Raw genomic sequence first — 15,945 nt, 5'->3', positions numbered from 1 at the left:
CATATAAAGTAGGAGTGGAGCTTGCTAGCTGGTATCTCAACTTTCTTTTTACTCTTCTGTAGGATAACCTTAGCTGTGATTATTTAGAAATTATTTCTTCGATGTAAACTTTCTTTATTTGTATCCTTACAATTCCTGAGATACAACTTGCCTGGCTCTGTGTCTGTATACTTTTATTTGTCATGCTATCAAGAAATCCAGTTTTCTTTTGAAAATTTGCTTTCTTGGCAGATGTTCCATTATCATGGCTGATTTCATCTTCATCACAGAAATTTAACATTCTGGTAGTTCCTTCAAATTTAATTCCAGCACTGAAGTCTGGAAACTAGCTCTAAATTAAATCAAGGAGTTTAAGGTTCATTTGTTCAAAGCCTAATAGATATCCAGATTCATTTATTAAACTGAGGTGATGCTATTCCAAGCAAATTAGCCTTTTAGTATATTGCTAAAATAGAGGACTTGCACTTCACTACAATAACCCTATTTAAATAAATGAATAAGTAAATAAAATCACTGTCCAAAATTGAATTGTATAATTACATACTGTAGATACTCTTAATATAGGATGGTTCAATGAAGTTTTGTTGTTGTTGTTGTTAGCTGCGAAGTCGTGTCTGACCCATCGCAACCCTATGGACAACATTCCTCCAGGCCTTCCTACTCTCTACCATCTTCTGGAGTCCATTTAAGCTCACGCCTACTGCTTCAGTGACTCCATCCAGCCACCTCATTCTCTGTTGTCCCCTTCTTCTATTGCCCTCAATCTTTCCCAGCATTAGGCTCTTTTCCAGTGAGTCCTTCCTTCTCATTAGGTGGCCAAAGTATTTGAATTTTAGCTTCAGGATCTGGCCTTCTAAAGAGCAGGGTTGATTTCCTCTAGGACTGACTGGTTTGATTTTGTTTTCACCAATCACCTCATGGTTTTAGTTGAATCAAAAACTGACTGAACTACACTAATACAATGAAGGTTGTACAATACAGTGTCTTAGAAAATGGCAGGATAAGCAAGAATCGGTCCAGGTTTTTGCCCTGCCTGCTTTTCCTACTATTCAGTATGGAGTTTGTTATGCATCACATGGAGGGGGGGGGCAATCCTTTGTGCTGTATGATGGATTCTTCTTAGTTTACCATTTGTTAGCCAGCTAGCAAGAAGGGAATAAGACAACATTTTAGATACAGAGTAAGTTGTAATGGAGAGCCAGATTGATATGGCTGTTAAGGCTAAAGTCTAGAAAACATCATGAATTTTAGTCCTGCCTTGGGCACAAAGCCAGCTGGGTGACCTTGGGCCAGTCAGTATCTTTCGGTCCTAGGAAGGAGGCAAAGACAAACCAGTTCTGAAAAACCTTGCTGAGAAAACAGCAGGGACATATGTATTACATGTAAAGCAAAAATATGTTTAGCCAGTCTAAATGGAAAAATGGACAAACTCAATGGACTAGCGCTATTTCCAGTGATTTATATTTTTTATCAGCATGTAATTTCTTTATGATACAAAGAAATTACAAAGTTTAAAATTCACAAAGTGTCTTGTTCTTGGTTAATTGCATTGCTATGTGATTTGCAATCTGTCTGCAGACAAAGATCTCTGCAATCAGGATTTCCAGTGTGCTCATACAATGTGCCGAAACTGTTTTGTCTTTTGTTTTAAACAAGGATATTTACATAGATTGGGTTCCTTCTTTTTTACTGATAATATTTTTCTGCAGATTTTTGGAGAACTTTGAGATCCTTTTCCAAATCTCATGGACTCCTTGAAGAGAGTGCATAAATAGAAGTCAGAGAGTAATAACAACTAGTGGACCCCTGAAGAGTCAAGAAACCACAAAAGCCCTGGGAGAACAGTAGTCCTTCTGCAGCTGTTTTTAATCCATGTTGTGAATAAGTGGATTTTTATCAGTGGAAAATTATGAAACAGACTGGCTAAATGGCAGCCCTATTTAGTTTTCAGTTCTAACATCCTATGATTATCATAATTTTGCAAAACCAAATTTTCTACCAGCTTTACATTGTCCCCTATTTAGGCCGTATTTTGAACTCACAATTTGAGGTTTATTGGTGATGCATAGATAAAATTTAAATTGCAAAACTTGGTTTTGCAGATACTGAAAAATAATGCTAAAGAAATATTCATTTGGAGCTAAAAACAGATTAGGTTTTACCTCCTATTTTCCTTGGCCTGATAAGCTTATACATCTATTGTTCAAACAAATTTATGTTTAAAATAATTTGAAAACTTTCCTATGCCCATTGAACAAAATGTTAGATGAGGGCTAATGCCCAGAAGGCACTGGCTTAGGGGTACCAAATTTTAGGGAAGACCAATATTGCAAAACTCTGAAAATACCATAAAAAGCAAGTATCGGTAATAGCATACTCTGGGCCAGCATTGCCACTTGAGGGTTAAATATTCTTTTACAAAATTGTTGCCATATGACAAAAAATGGGTGCTGATATAATTAAACTTGCTTAATGTGTAAATAGGATGACAGTGTCTGACAAAATAACAGTCATTAAATGTTATGGGGGGGAAAGCGCTTTTGGAACAACCAGAATACCTATCTATAATGACAATGTCTAACTGCATGCCATAAATTTGTGGGAATGGACATGTATGAAGGATGAAATATGTGAAATCCTTTCTATCATCAAAATGAGAATGTTTATTCAACAAGATTTGTTTCTGCAATCTGAAGAAGATGGTTCCAAATCAAAGTCAACAAGGTACCAGACATATAGTTTTCACAATATAAGATAATTTCCAAAGTAACAGATCAGCTGGATGAGGCAAAGACATTGTGATAGAAAAAGTACTTGGAGATTTGATAAAAATAATAAAATGGGACTGGACAAATTTTGGTCCTGTCTTGCTTCTTCCAAGTCCAACCTAGCATTTGAACTGAGCAGTTATGCATGAGTGATATAAATGTGTAAATGACTGGCCAATATTAATTCAGAATCTGAAAACAAGTACAAACAGAAAACCTATTTGTTTCTACATTTCTTTCTGAGTCTCCCAATAAAACAGACTAAAAAACTGCAAATAGCATTGGAAATATTTTTCAACTCTTGGGTGCTTAAATTATTTTTTAGGGTATTTTAGAATATAATTCTGGAAGAGTGGTGGATCTAAAGACTTTCTTGGCTCTTTTAAATATTACAATGGTTATAACTCCCTAAACAATTAGTCTTCTAAAGGAAAACCAGGCAATTTACATTCTTCCAAGTTTTATAGTATAATTTAAAAAGAGGCTTTACTTAATTACACAACATACATTTTGCTGTTCATAGATATAATACCTAACATCTCCAGGTATAGCTGGAAAATATTTCTCTCATTTCCTAGGAACTGTTGCCAGTTACTGCAGATAATATTGATCCAGATAATTTAGTGAGCTGTTTTGCTGTAAAGAAGATCCAATAGTATTTATCACTAGGTATTACTGCCATAGAGGGACGCGGTGGCTCAGTGGGTTAGGACGCTGATTGTCGATCAGATGGTTGGAAGTTTGGCGGGTTGAATCCCGAGTGCCGCATAACAGAGTGAGCGCCTGTTATTCGTCCCAGCTTCTGCCAACTTAGCAGTTCGAAAGCACGTAAAAATGCAAGTAGAAAAATAGGGACCACTACGGTGGGAAGGTAACAGTGTTCCGTGCGCCTTTGGCTTCTAGTCATGCCGGCCACATGACCACGGAGATGTTCTCGGACAAGCGCTGGCTCTTTGGCTTTGAAACGGAGATGAGCACGGGCCCCTAGAGTCGGAAACGATTAGCACGCATGTGCGGGGGAACCTTTACCTTTTTGTACTGCCATGATTCTTTACATTTCCCAGTTTTAGTCTGCCAAGGAAATCCTTGCCTTTTCCCCCCTGAAAATGTACTATAGACCCTTTTATATTTTAGTAGATCACAGGAAGTATATTTGGACTCAGGTGTACAGAATTTAAAATATATATCTCAATGGATGGGAAGATCAGTGGGTGGAAAATAATATTTTGTAGGAACTGGTGTCTAATATACATTTCAGAACCCCTATTAGGGTTCCAAAGAATTTCAGTGCACAGTTTGAAACAACTGTATATTTTTGTGCTTAAAACAAACCCAAAAATCTTGGATCTGTTGAACAATCTTACTGACATATACATTAGAGCATCAGACTCAGCAATCACACAAAACTTCATTATTATTTTCAAATTTAGGTTTAGAAATACATTAGCTGATGATTGTATATGTAACTAGTGACTGTCATTGGGCATTCATGTAGACCTCTGACATGTGTCCAAAAACAGGAACACACAGCATGGGCAGACAAGTACAGAGTTGTTCAAAGTTGTTTAGCTTGAATTCACAGAGACCAAAAGTGATTTGATTCCCAGTGGCTTTAAAATATGTGTCAGATTCTAAAATTCTGTGCACAAGCTAGCCCTCTTGTTAGAAATGCTGTTTATTTGATCATCAGCCGTTTTTAAATGCTGAGCAGAAACCCAGAATTATCTACTATATACAATGGGGTATAATTTTGAATTCTAGTAGTAATAATAGCTTCTAAACATAATGTTCCAATAACAGACAACTGCACATTGCAGAGACTCCTGCAAACAGCCACATGAGATAGGATAAAAGGATAAAAGGGGGGAAAAAAGAAAGGAAACAAAGTTTGGGAAATGAAGAAGCTGTTTTGACAGTAGTAGAAAATTATACTGCTTTACTACAGTTCCAGGTGGCATTCTTTTTTCAGAATCAAGATGAATGAATCTTGTCAGAGAAAATAAATATATTTCTAAAAATGGAACAAACCTTGCTATTGTTGCCAAACCACCAGAAGTAAGTGAGGGTACCTGACTGATTTGGCCAAACTACAGCCGTGAGATTGACTTCCTTATTTCTGATGGCCACAAAAGGGGCACTCAAGTGGACACGTTCCACTGGACCTGTAGAAAGATAATAACACATATCACAGACCTGTTTTTATTATATCTTAAAGGCGGTTAAAAGAAAAATAAAATTAAGGAAAACAAACAAGCAACAGCTCCCTTTTCTACTTGGCACTTCCATCTGCTTAAATAACTATAAAATAATAAACAGTGCTAACTATTTAAAAATAACAAAGATGTCACATCTGAAGGAAAGCAAGCTGAGGAAGACTATTGCAATGAGTGCTATTATATTGTGATTGTACCAAACTGTGATCAGTGTAAACAACTATAAATTAGTCTGAAGTTTGAAATACCCACTAGCAATAACAACTACCTCAGATGCAGAATTCCCCCCCCCCAAGTTTTTGGAGAATGGCTGAAATACAAATTAACCCTGGAAAACAGGTAAAGTCCCAGATGATTGCAGGGCAGCATTCTTCTCTATCTTCAAAACAGAAAGAAAGAAGATCCAGAAAACCACAGATAGATCAATCTGATATATTGTAAAACAGTTCATAAACTGGGTTCTTAAGAGCTTATAAATAGGTAAGGTAAGGTAAGGTAAGGTAAGGTAAGGTAAGGTAAGGTAAGGTAAGATAAGATAAGATAAGATAAGATAAGATAAGATAAGATAAGATAAGATAAGATAAGATAAGATAAGATAAGATAAGATAAGATAAGATAAGATAAGATGCAAAATGGTAAAGTCAGCATAGATTTCTCTGGAATATATCTTACCAGTTTTGATCTGCTAATTTCCTTCCACAAATTATTGGAACATTTTAAATGCAATATTTCTTTCATTTCAACAAAACTGAAATGAAAATATCCCATGATATTTTTCTTAACAAAATAGGCAACATGTATGGTTGTATGGTTTCTTAATTAAGTGACTACACATTAGCCCATAATCAGAGTGTTATGGTTCATTAGTGGTTCTTTATCAAATTGGGAAGAGGAAGATGGGTACAACATAATTCATTATTTTTGTCAAAGATTAAGATGAAAAGATACAATAATGCTTATCACCTTTGCAAATGCCAATACCAAATGGACAGCATCATTAATAACTCAGAAAACAGAACTATACTTCAAAACAATGGTAATAAGCAAGAGAAATATGATGAAGGTAATAGTGAAATTTAATATGGTAAGTGAGGAGGTCATTCAAAGGATAAAATCTAATGCACAGATATAGGTTGGGGAATACCTGAGTTGGTAATGGTACATACATACATGCATTTATATTGATGTATGTACATGGGGAAATACTTGTAAATATCTACATCTATATTGTCTATATGTTCACTTTAATCCCAGTAGTGGATCATAATTTTTGTGTTCTGAATGAGGTTAGTAAACCGGATAGCTCTTTTTTTTTCTATCAGTGTCTCTCAGAACTATCAACCATGGTATCCTTCTGGAGCAAGTTTGGACTGGAGATTGGGACCATTATCCAAATTCATTTACATTGTCATAAAATTCTGTTGTTGAAGAAAATATTTCAAATATTGTGGTTGAATGCAGCACATTTCTCCTGGGTATCTGGACTAAATTCCACCACAGGTATTTTTAAAATAAAAATATATTGGCAGAGAAAAATGCATGACTTATTGGTAAGCAATTTGCTCTGGTGCCCCCAGTGCAATGCAGCAGATGGCTATTTAAGCTTTCATATGAAGAAATTAGTCATTTACTATGACGCTAATAAGGGGACAAAAAGAGACAGAAAAGGGATAAAAACAGTTGGAAAAGAGTGAAGTTTTAACTGCAATATAATTTGTCTATCCATCTGTTTTTCCTCCTTTAGTTTTCCATTAACATTCACATGCTGAAGTGAATTTTTATTTGTCCCTGTTGTACATCAGGCATGTTTGGAATAGCTGATAGCTTCTTGTAGTTGTTTGGGTGTTCCAGTTAAATTAAATGCTCTAATTGTGAGAAGGTGAGACCTTGCAATTAGTCATCATAGATATTATCCAGGTCAGTTCAAATATAAGGTTTTGCATTTAGAAGGGACTTTTTGAATTATTCTTTTGAAAAGAAAGGAGGATGAGGAGATATGGGAAAGAAAATTATAGTATGAAAGTAGGAAATAATAGTGGGAAAGCAATTCTCTCATGCTAGTATAATAAATATGTATACAAATGTCATTTTCATAAGTTTGCATGCACAAAAATTAGAATAACATGATGAAACTTTGACCACTGAATATGACAAGCAAACAGAGTGTTTCCAAGGGCACCTTAGATATCAGAGAATACTAAAAAGTTGAAAAAAGGCAGTCATATGCAATTTAAGGATTGTGAGGGCTGCTATTTATCTGAAGCTAACTGCAAATGTCTCCTGTTTCTTAAAAAAAATTAATCACAGAATCACATATGGTAGTAATAGGTTTTACATGTTAAAAGAAGATAATAATAATAATAATAATAATAATAATAATAATAATAATAATAATAATAATAATAATAATAATAATAATAATAATAATAATAATAATAATAATAATAATAATTTAATTTCTATACCGCCCTTCTCCCGAAGGACTCAGGGCGGTGTACAGGGCAATAAATAAATAAAATAAAAAGAAAAACTAAAATCAGCACAAGAGCATCACAGTTTATAAGCCTTTCTATAAGATCTTCAAACCAAGCTACCCTATAATAATGTAAGTATATAATATGTTGTTTCTTCAGGACAAGTCTTTAATATACCAACAGTTGTAGAGTATCAGTTGTTATCTTTGGTGAAGAGCTCAGTGATTAAACAAATGAAATTAGGATTTGGATAGAAACAGGCAACAAAAAGAGGGGGACTCACATTTCATTGTTTGTTGGCCTGCTCTTAGCTTCTCTTGATCTTTATTCTTTTAGAAGTACAATTCTTCCTGTTTCTAAGCATGCATATCAATTATGAAACTGATTAGAAACTGACTGCAAGGATTAAAAATGTTTTGCTGAAAATCTCTATAAAAATAATCAAGGATCATGAAAATCCATGATTTTATATAAATTATGAAATTAATTAGAATAATTAAAGTTCGGTTTGTTGACAAACACTGCTTCTATAAGCAGAGAAAACAAACTGCAATAAAAAAAATTGGAAGACCACCTGGATGGTTCAGCTGATCTAGAAAGCAGTGGCATGGCAATGACAAGCATGCCTCCATATGCCCCTGTAACACCTCTGTTTTATGAGCTGCACTGTTTGCCAATTTCCTTCTGAGTACAATTCAAGGTTTGTGTTGTTATTATTATAGGTCTTATATGGCATGGGGCCTAGTTACTTGAAGGACTTCCTTTCTACCAGAATATAAACCTGGCTAATCTTATCTATAACAGAATAACAAGAGTTGGAAGAGACCTTGGAGTTCTTCCAATCCAATCCTTTGCTCAAGCTGGAAACTTTATAACATTTCAGACAAATGGCTGAACAATCTCTTCTTTAAAACCTCCAGTGCTGGAGTACCCATAACTTCTGGAGGATGGTTGTACCACTGATTAATTGTTCTGTCAGGAAATTCTCCTTAGTTCTAGGTTGGTCCTCTCTTCGATTAGTTTCTGTCCATTGTTTCTTGTCCTGCCTTATCTGTTTTGGAGAATAGATTGTCACCCCTCCCCATCTTCTCTGTGGCAGCCCCTTAGATATTGGAACACTGCTATTATGTCACTCCTAGTCCTGATAGCAGTGCAAGGGGTAGCCACAAAGAAGTGAGAGTCAATCTATTTTACAATCTAGTAGAATTGATGTACTCCAGGTTCCATAAATTGATCAATGCCATCTATTTGGGCCCTGGAAGTACACCTCATCTGCTGCTTTTATTCCTTTTTTGCTTTGTGTTCTTTTCTTGCCTGAAATGTTTTTAACAATTCATAAAGAACTCAGAATTGCTGGCAGTTGTGCAGCATATAAATGTAGTATATTATGGTTGGTCACACAGCCAGCCAGATGTTTAAACTGGATTTGGCAATTTTGTTCATCTATCAAGTCCTTCCCAAGAACCTGGTGTGATGATATTTATCTTGAATTGCAAAATTAAATGCAATCTGACTAAAAAGGTTAACACTGGATCCACTGATAAAATAGTTTGTGAAATCTATTAGCCCTCTGTACAAATAAAGCTGTCTTGCCTCTTTTAGCCCACTCCTACAATGTTCTTGATTATACATAAAGTATATATGGGCTATCCTACCCTACCCTACCCTACCCTACCCTACCCTACCCTACCCTACCCTACCCTATCCTATCCTATCCTATCCTATCCTATCCTATCTTAATCATAGAGCAACAGGCTATTGAATATTATTGCAATAATTTTTATGTATGATTCACTAACTTCAAATATTCCAATCATATTACAATACTCACCAGTCCCTAAAGACGGCAAGCTATTGCATGCTTGAAAGACCCCCTGAGTTCAATAAGATTTATTATACAGGCAGTGTATATAGAATAACAGCCTCCATCAACATTGTTTCCAAGGTTAATAGACCAGCATGATTTACTGAAAGTACTGCACTTCACATTAACTCTGTATGTTTACAAATTTAAAAAGAACATTATGACATATTCAGGGCACCAAATTCCACAATCATGCCAAACTAACACCCACTTCTGTATTTATCAGACTACAAGAATTCTAATCAATGTACAAAAAGAGTACAAGTCCATTATAAAAAGTACAAAATGTCACAATGTGAGCCTAAAAAGTACATGCAGTACATAAAGTTGCAAGATGACACAGTCAAATAGCTGAATTTACATACAGACATTTTTCATATTGGTCATTGTTTTTGTACTAAAACACTAAGAATTCTCACACTGAAATATGAATGTTTTCCATCTCAGGTAAATGATTACTCATATTTTCTTCTAAAAGTACAAAAGAATGACAATTTTGACAGCACAGCATCAAACCAGCTTTCTCTTGAATATGACAGAGATGCCTAAAACTGAGATCAAATTAGTTAATTATGACAAAAATATTCTTAAGCTATCCTTACAATATTTTACTATCCTTAGAATAAATAGTAATTAGAATTGATAAATACTTCTAGGATTTTCATTTTTTCATTAAATATGGTATATTTTTGCAACTTTGTACTTTATACTATATAAGTTATGTTATCTGAATTTGAACAAAATGTGGAACTAATTGGAAAAGCTGTATGAAAGTCTATCATGCTCCTGCAATTCTCTTATTGGGAGTAAAATCTATTAAAGTTTTTAGGCCCAAATAGCACCCTATTAATATGAAATATTTGAACTTTTACAATGCTTAAAAATATAGAGAAGAATGAGCTAAGATGGTAAAGTAATCAGATTATAGAAATTGGATTTAAGAGGCAAGGCTTCCAGAGCTATGAACTCTACATTCAATCAAACCAAGAGACTTTTCTGAGACCATCTACTTACAAACCACATGCAAAAAAAGTGCTGCCAAATCAGAACCCAAATTATTTTCTGCATAAGCTGTCACGTGGAAGATTCCAGTGCTCTTATAAACGTGTCGGATTCCGTCTTCTATAGGACTGAAATTAGCATAGGATACAGCAGTACCATCCCCAAAATCCAATTGGATATTTGTCCTCTGGAGGTCACCCTGCAAGAAGGAACACCATTGTTTATTAATGTGGTTGATAAGATCCATTTATATTACAGAGGAGACAGTATGGATTGCACCATATAGTTTGCGTTTACTTTATATTTTCCCTATACTTAAGTCCACTAATGGCCAGGTATACAGGAATCAATTTCTCAGGTGGTACAGTCTATTGTATAATTCCAGGTTAGAGATAAGTTATGAATTTTTTTAAATAATCTTTCTTAGGCACTATGATAGTAATTATATTATGATGGTAATATGATAGTAATAATATTATTACTATTAGTAGTAATACTAATAGCACTAATAATAATACAACTTGCATGAGAGAAGGAAATTCCAACTGAGCTGTTGGATTTCAGCTGTTGCAATCAATTTTCTTTTCTTTCCATGAGATCCTTCTATAAGGAATTTATACTAAGTTATATAAAGTTATACTAAGTAATATAATACATTCTGCAAACTCCAGGCCCTCCCAGAATGAAATCTCTATTATACTCATGCTTCATTTTATTACAAATTTCTACAGTAGAAATACAAAGACAAACATAGTATCCTCTTTCTGTAGAAGAATACACAAGTCCTGGAAATTGACAGAAGGATTTGCTTCATAAATTTTTAAACTACCCTGCCACTATGAATGCTTCATCCCTAAAATAATCCATGCTTTTTTCAGATTTATGAGTTACCAAAACAACAACAAAAACTCCAGCCAGAAATATGGAGATAGGCAATATATGAGAAAACAGTAGCTTGGTTACCAGACAATCAAAAGGAAGAATATGGGGATAGAGATGACCAAAAAGCCTTGAAGGCAAAGAATAGTTGCAACATCCCAGTTGCACAATTTCACATCTCAAGCTATATAAAACTAGATTGAGAGAAAGAACTGCTAGTTCAAATTTGTTTTTCTTTAGTCAAATTTAGGCAATTGTGTTGACTACTATATTAGAATTGCAAAAATCAACATGACTTGCATGTAACAGAAAAGAGTTAAATTTTGCCATATCTCTGCTGCCATCTGGTAATCATCTTGGTTTTTCTAGCAGTCCTATCAAAGTGTAATGTCTGGCAAGCAGAGGAAAGCCCTTTGGTTTGTCAGCCATATAGAGACTGGTTTTAAATGATTGAATGTATTAGGTCTAAATATATAACAGGGATGAAAAAAATAAGAGAAAGTAACAAGACAATTTATTCTCTAATGAAAAAGATGTGTTGGAGCACATTGCTTCTCAAAATGTTCCAATGGTGTCCGGACTGATTAGCCTAATGTTCTGCCCTTCCTTAATAAGGGCAATCCTTTACTTGTAGCTGCTATTTGAAGCTCAGCCTAACTCTGGCTTTAGGATAAAGAACTAAGAGATAGTTGGAACTTTGAAATTATCCAACAACAGTAAGTTGAACAGATGCACCAAGTCTTTTACTTTTCCCTTTACGGAGAAATATATTATAATATATATATTATATATTTTTAAATGTGCATGAAAACATTGAATCTAGCACATGGACATTATGTGGTTCTCTGGCTTTTTTGTCTTTTGAGAGAAGCAGTAATGCATAAGTGACCATTTTGTCTCTGTATAATAAATTCATTTTCATTTGGTAAATGCAGCAAACTATTACATACAGTAGCACCAAAGAGGCTGCTCTCTTTAAGGCATTTAGACTTTACACAGCTTAGCCTTATTTACTTCATGACTTTTACCCTTGCATTTAGTAGATAAATGTGGCCTATTAAAAACTTAATTTGCTTTTAAACTATGTTTCCAAAATGAAGCTATCAAGAAGACAGAAGTATTATATGATGAAAAGTTGAGAAGACTGGAGTTCAAGATTGGACCTGCTGCAGCTTAGATGATGTGTTCTCACAGCATAGGCTAACTGCTGCCCAAAATAATAAATGCCAAGAACAGCTCAAGCATCTTTGTCTCTTATCTAATCTAGGACCACTGAATATGGGGGTCTTCCAAAGCTTGCTGAAATACAAATTCAACAACCTCAAGCCCACATGGGTAGTGATAAGATTTACTGTCACAGCTTGAAGAATTATCAGAATTCTGGAAAAGCGTAGGTCTAGGGTACTTTATCATGACTGTATTGTAACAGGCAAAGGTGATTTCTTCGTAGAAAACTAACCACTACTTTTTCAGCCCAGCATGAGTGATGGTGTTTCCTTCAATGAAATACAGTCTTCAAAACACAGAAAACTTGGACCAAAGAAAATTGATAAAGACCAAAAGGTCCTAAAGGAGTTTCCCACTGCTTTTTGAATATCTTTTTAAACCAGAAGTTTTCAATAAATCTCATAGAATTTAAATGAAATGCCTCTTCTTCAGTCAAAGGATCAGCAAGTCAAGAAATATCTTCTTGGCAATAGATTTTTTTAAAAAATAATATCAGGCAGATCATTGTGAATAGTTATTAATTTAAAATTAAGAATGCAAATTTTCTAGTCACCATACCATTTTTCTGTGACTTTTTTATGTTTAAACACAAAAGAATTGCATCCTTATATCTAAATAGTGACAGAACTTATTTCATCTTTTTACTAGCTTTTTCCGCATTGCAGTGATCTCCTAATCCCTTTTCTCTAACTATGTTTCCAGTATATAAAATACTAAAATGTGTATCATTCACCACACATGCTATGTCAGCTGTCCCTGGTTTATGAATATAAATTGCGATGGAAATGAAGTGGAGACATTTCAAATGGATAACTATCACAATTCTTGGGATACATTCAGCAGACCCCTATTTTAGATGGTGTAGGTCATATAAAATATCAAATGGGAATGTGATAATGTATGCCAAAAAGTCTGGAAACTGAATATAGTTGAAACCTGATAGCTAGTACATGAGAAAGCTATGTTACTTACAAGGCACCTTGGAAAATCAAAAAGATAGCAGCCTTGTCTAATAAATAAGCACCTTTGTGCTTCCTGTAAGTGTAAGCCCAGTGATGTAGACATTCAATATAAGGGACAAGGTTTTAATAATTCACAAACATTTCCTTCATGTACCTGTCCAGCATTACTAAGCAATTCATAAAACTTAAAAATAATGATTTACCCATATGAATATAAAACCTATTATTTCGATATATTAAAGAGAAATGGCTAAACATTATAAAAACTACAGTAATTTTCCATTTAGACATTTATGTGATTACTTAATATCTATTCATTTTCAGAGCTAGGCTTCAAGAGTTACTTACAAAACTGGTATAATTTCATAGGTGTTTTTTTTTACAGACACAGTACTGAAAGGTATTGAGTTTATTATGTGAGTCTGAATGGTTGGTTTCCTTCTCCCTTCTTCCATGCTACTATTCAACCTTTACCCATAACTTCCACACACACTCAACAAAGACACAATTAGATAACTTTTGACTCATGTTTGTTTCTGGCGCTTAATAAGAAAAGGTGGCATATCAATTTGTCTGGAGTATTCAGAATTATTTATCACAGGATGCTTCCTGCATAAATCTGAGGTCAGTATAACATGCACATACTGTAAATGTAAAAAGTGGCATTTCTAACGGTTGGATAGATAATATTTTAAGGGATTCATTGAAGGAAGAAATTATTATACTAAAAACAAAGTTTTCATCAGCTTGAATATATTAATCACATTCTTTGAAATTAGAAGGTTCTACTACTTGCTTGCTTATTGATTGTTTCATTGATTTGACTTCTATATCTGACCATCTTATGTAACATATTTCTGGGCAAATAACAACAGCAGCAGCAGCAGCAGCAGCAACAACAACAACAACAACAACAACAACAACAACAACAACAACAATAACAATAATAATAATAATAATAATAATAATAATAATAACAACAATAATATACCAAAACCTGCTGCCTCAACAAATATTCTTCAATAATAATAGTCCTCAGCTTACACCCAATCATTCAAAGTTAGGATGACACTGAACACAGGGAATTATGACCAATCCTTGGAGTTCCAGTTGTAGAATATGATCTGATGGTGATCATGTGATCACATGATCACCATCGGAGTGCTTGACACTAGGCTCACATTACATCACAGCCTCCTGCAGTCACATGACCATGATTCCTGCCAGCTTCCCACAAACAGTCAATAGGAAGCCAGCTGGAAATTGAATATCATGGTTACTTGAGGTGCTTACTTAACAATCCATGCTTAAAAATAGCAAGAACGAGTATCAGAGTTATGTCAGTAAGTGGAGCAGTCATAGCACATTTTATTACTGTGCTGCTTAGCATTGGCAATTTTGATTCCAATGGCTGCCATAATCTGAGGACTACTCATACAACCAACAAAACAGTCCCCAGGTTCTATCTCCTGTTTGGGGGGGGAGGGGAACCAGCTATTCATTGATTTCTGGAAGACTAAAAGTGTGGAGGCCTACAGAGTCTGTTGTTCCAGAGGCTGAAACTACTACAAAAAAGGCACACTTCCTAGATCCTATTAGATGGTAACATTTTAGAGAAGGGATCTGAGGCATGTCTCCTTATCAGACTTGATGGAACAGGCAGATACCCATAGGGAATGGTAATCTAGCAAACAATAGCAGGTTTGTTGCTGTAGCAAATAGCAATGAATGTTCATGAGGTAGCAGATGTGTCAACCCAGACTTACTGTGAGCCAAATTCCTAATCCCAATTGCCATTTTCTTAGCCTTACAAACCATACAGAAACGCTCTCTTTACTGAGTAGCTTGTTTCTACAATTAAAGCAGACAGCTGAGAAGATCAGTGAGGCAGAAATCAACCTCAATCTTCTAATAGCTGAGTTCACTTTTACAAGAAAATAAACACAAACAAAACCCTTTTTTAAAATAAAACAAGCAAATGAACAAGCAGCACAGTGCAATAATCAGTGCAGCACATAGGGAAGCAGGCACTGATTTGAAAGGAGACACCGAAATTGTGAAAATAAGGCCATTTGCTCCTTGGGGACATAGCTCTATCCATCAGCTATCATTAAGAGAAAATAAATTCTATCATCACTATTGTAAATTCAGCATAAGATGACTGTAGAAGATGCTCTAAATTATGGAGGAAATGGCTAACTGATCTCAAAGCCATTCATGGTACGTATATCCCAGTGCAGAGCACTGAAAGCAATTGAAACCCTATTCCTATCCCCTTTACCCTGCAGAGTTTCCTCAGACAGTCCCATGCCTCAGCTTTATATCCATATTTATTCATTTTTTGTTTGCCTCACCTGCAGTGTTATTGCCTTTTTATGTTTTGTTCATTATGTGTGAAAGTCTGTTCAGGATCTTTAATAAACAGTTACTGGCTTTCTAATTTGTATACTGCATCTGCTCTTTTCTGAATTCCTACATAGAAGCATTCATACAAAGTTTTGCACCATAGATTGATACAGAGAAGAAACATTGCATCGATAAAAGATGCAATTTAAA

The 15,945-nt window shown here is 34.8% G+C and overlaps 1 protein-coding gene across 1 annotated transcript in view; it reads right to left on the bottom strand.

Moving 5' to 3' along the window:
• Nucleotides 1-15,945, bottom strand: part of LOC308668561 (VPS10 domain-containing receptor SorCS3-like) — a gene marked incomplete at its 3' end in the record, with an annotated part of 516,653 nt that overhangs the window by 39,473 nt on the left and 461,235 nt on the right. The window contains exons 19-20 of the mRNA XM_081328566.1: nt 10,334-10,520; nt 4,797-4,930 (exon numbers count right to left, since the gene is read on the bottom strand). Coding sequence (XP_081184692.1) covers nt 4,797-4,930; nt 10,334-10,520 — 321 coding nt within the window. The remainder of the gene's footprint in view (nt 1-4,796; nt 4,931-10,333; nt 10,521-15,945) is intronic.

Source organism: Vipera berus (genome assembly GCF_964194415.1).
Source record: "Vipera berus genome assembly, chromosome: 5".
Taxonomy (NCBI): domain Eukaryota; kingdom Metazoa; phylum Chordata; class Lepidosauria; order Squamata; family Viperidae; genus Vipera; species Vipera berus.
The sequence above is the reverse complement of the archived record's forward strand: the minus strand, read 5'-3'. Positions and strand labels throughout refer to the sequence as shown.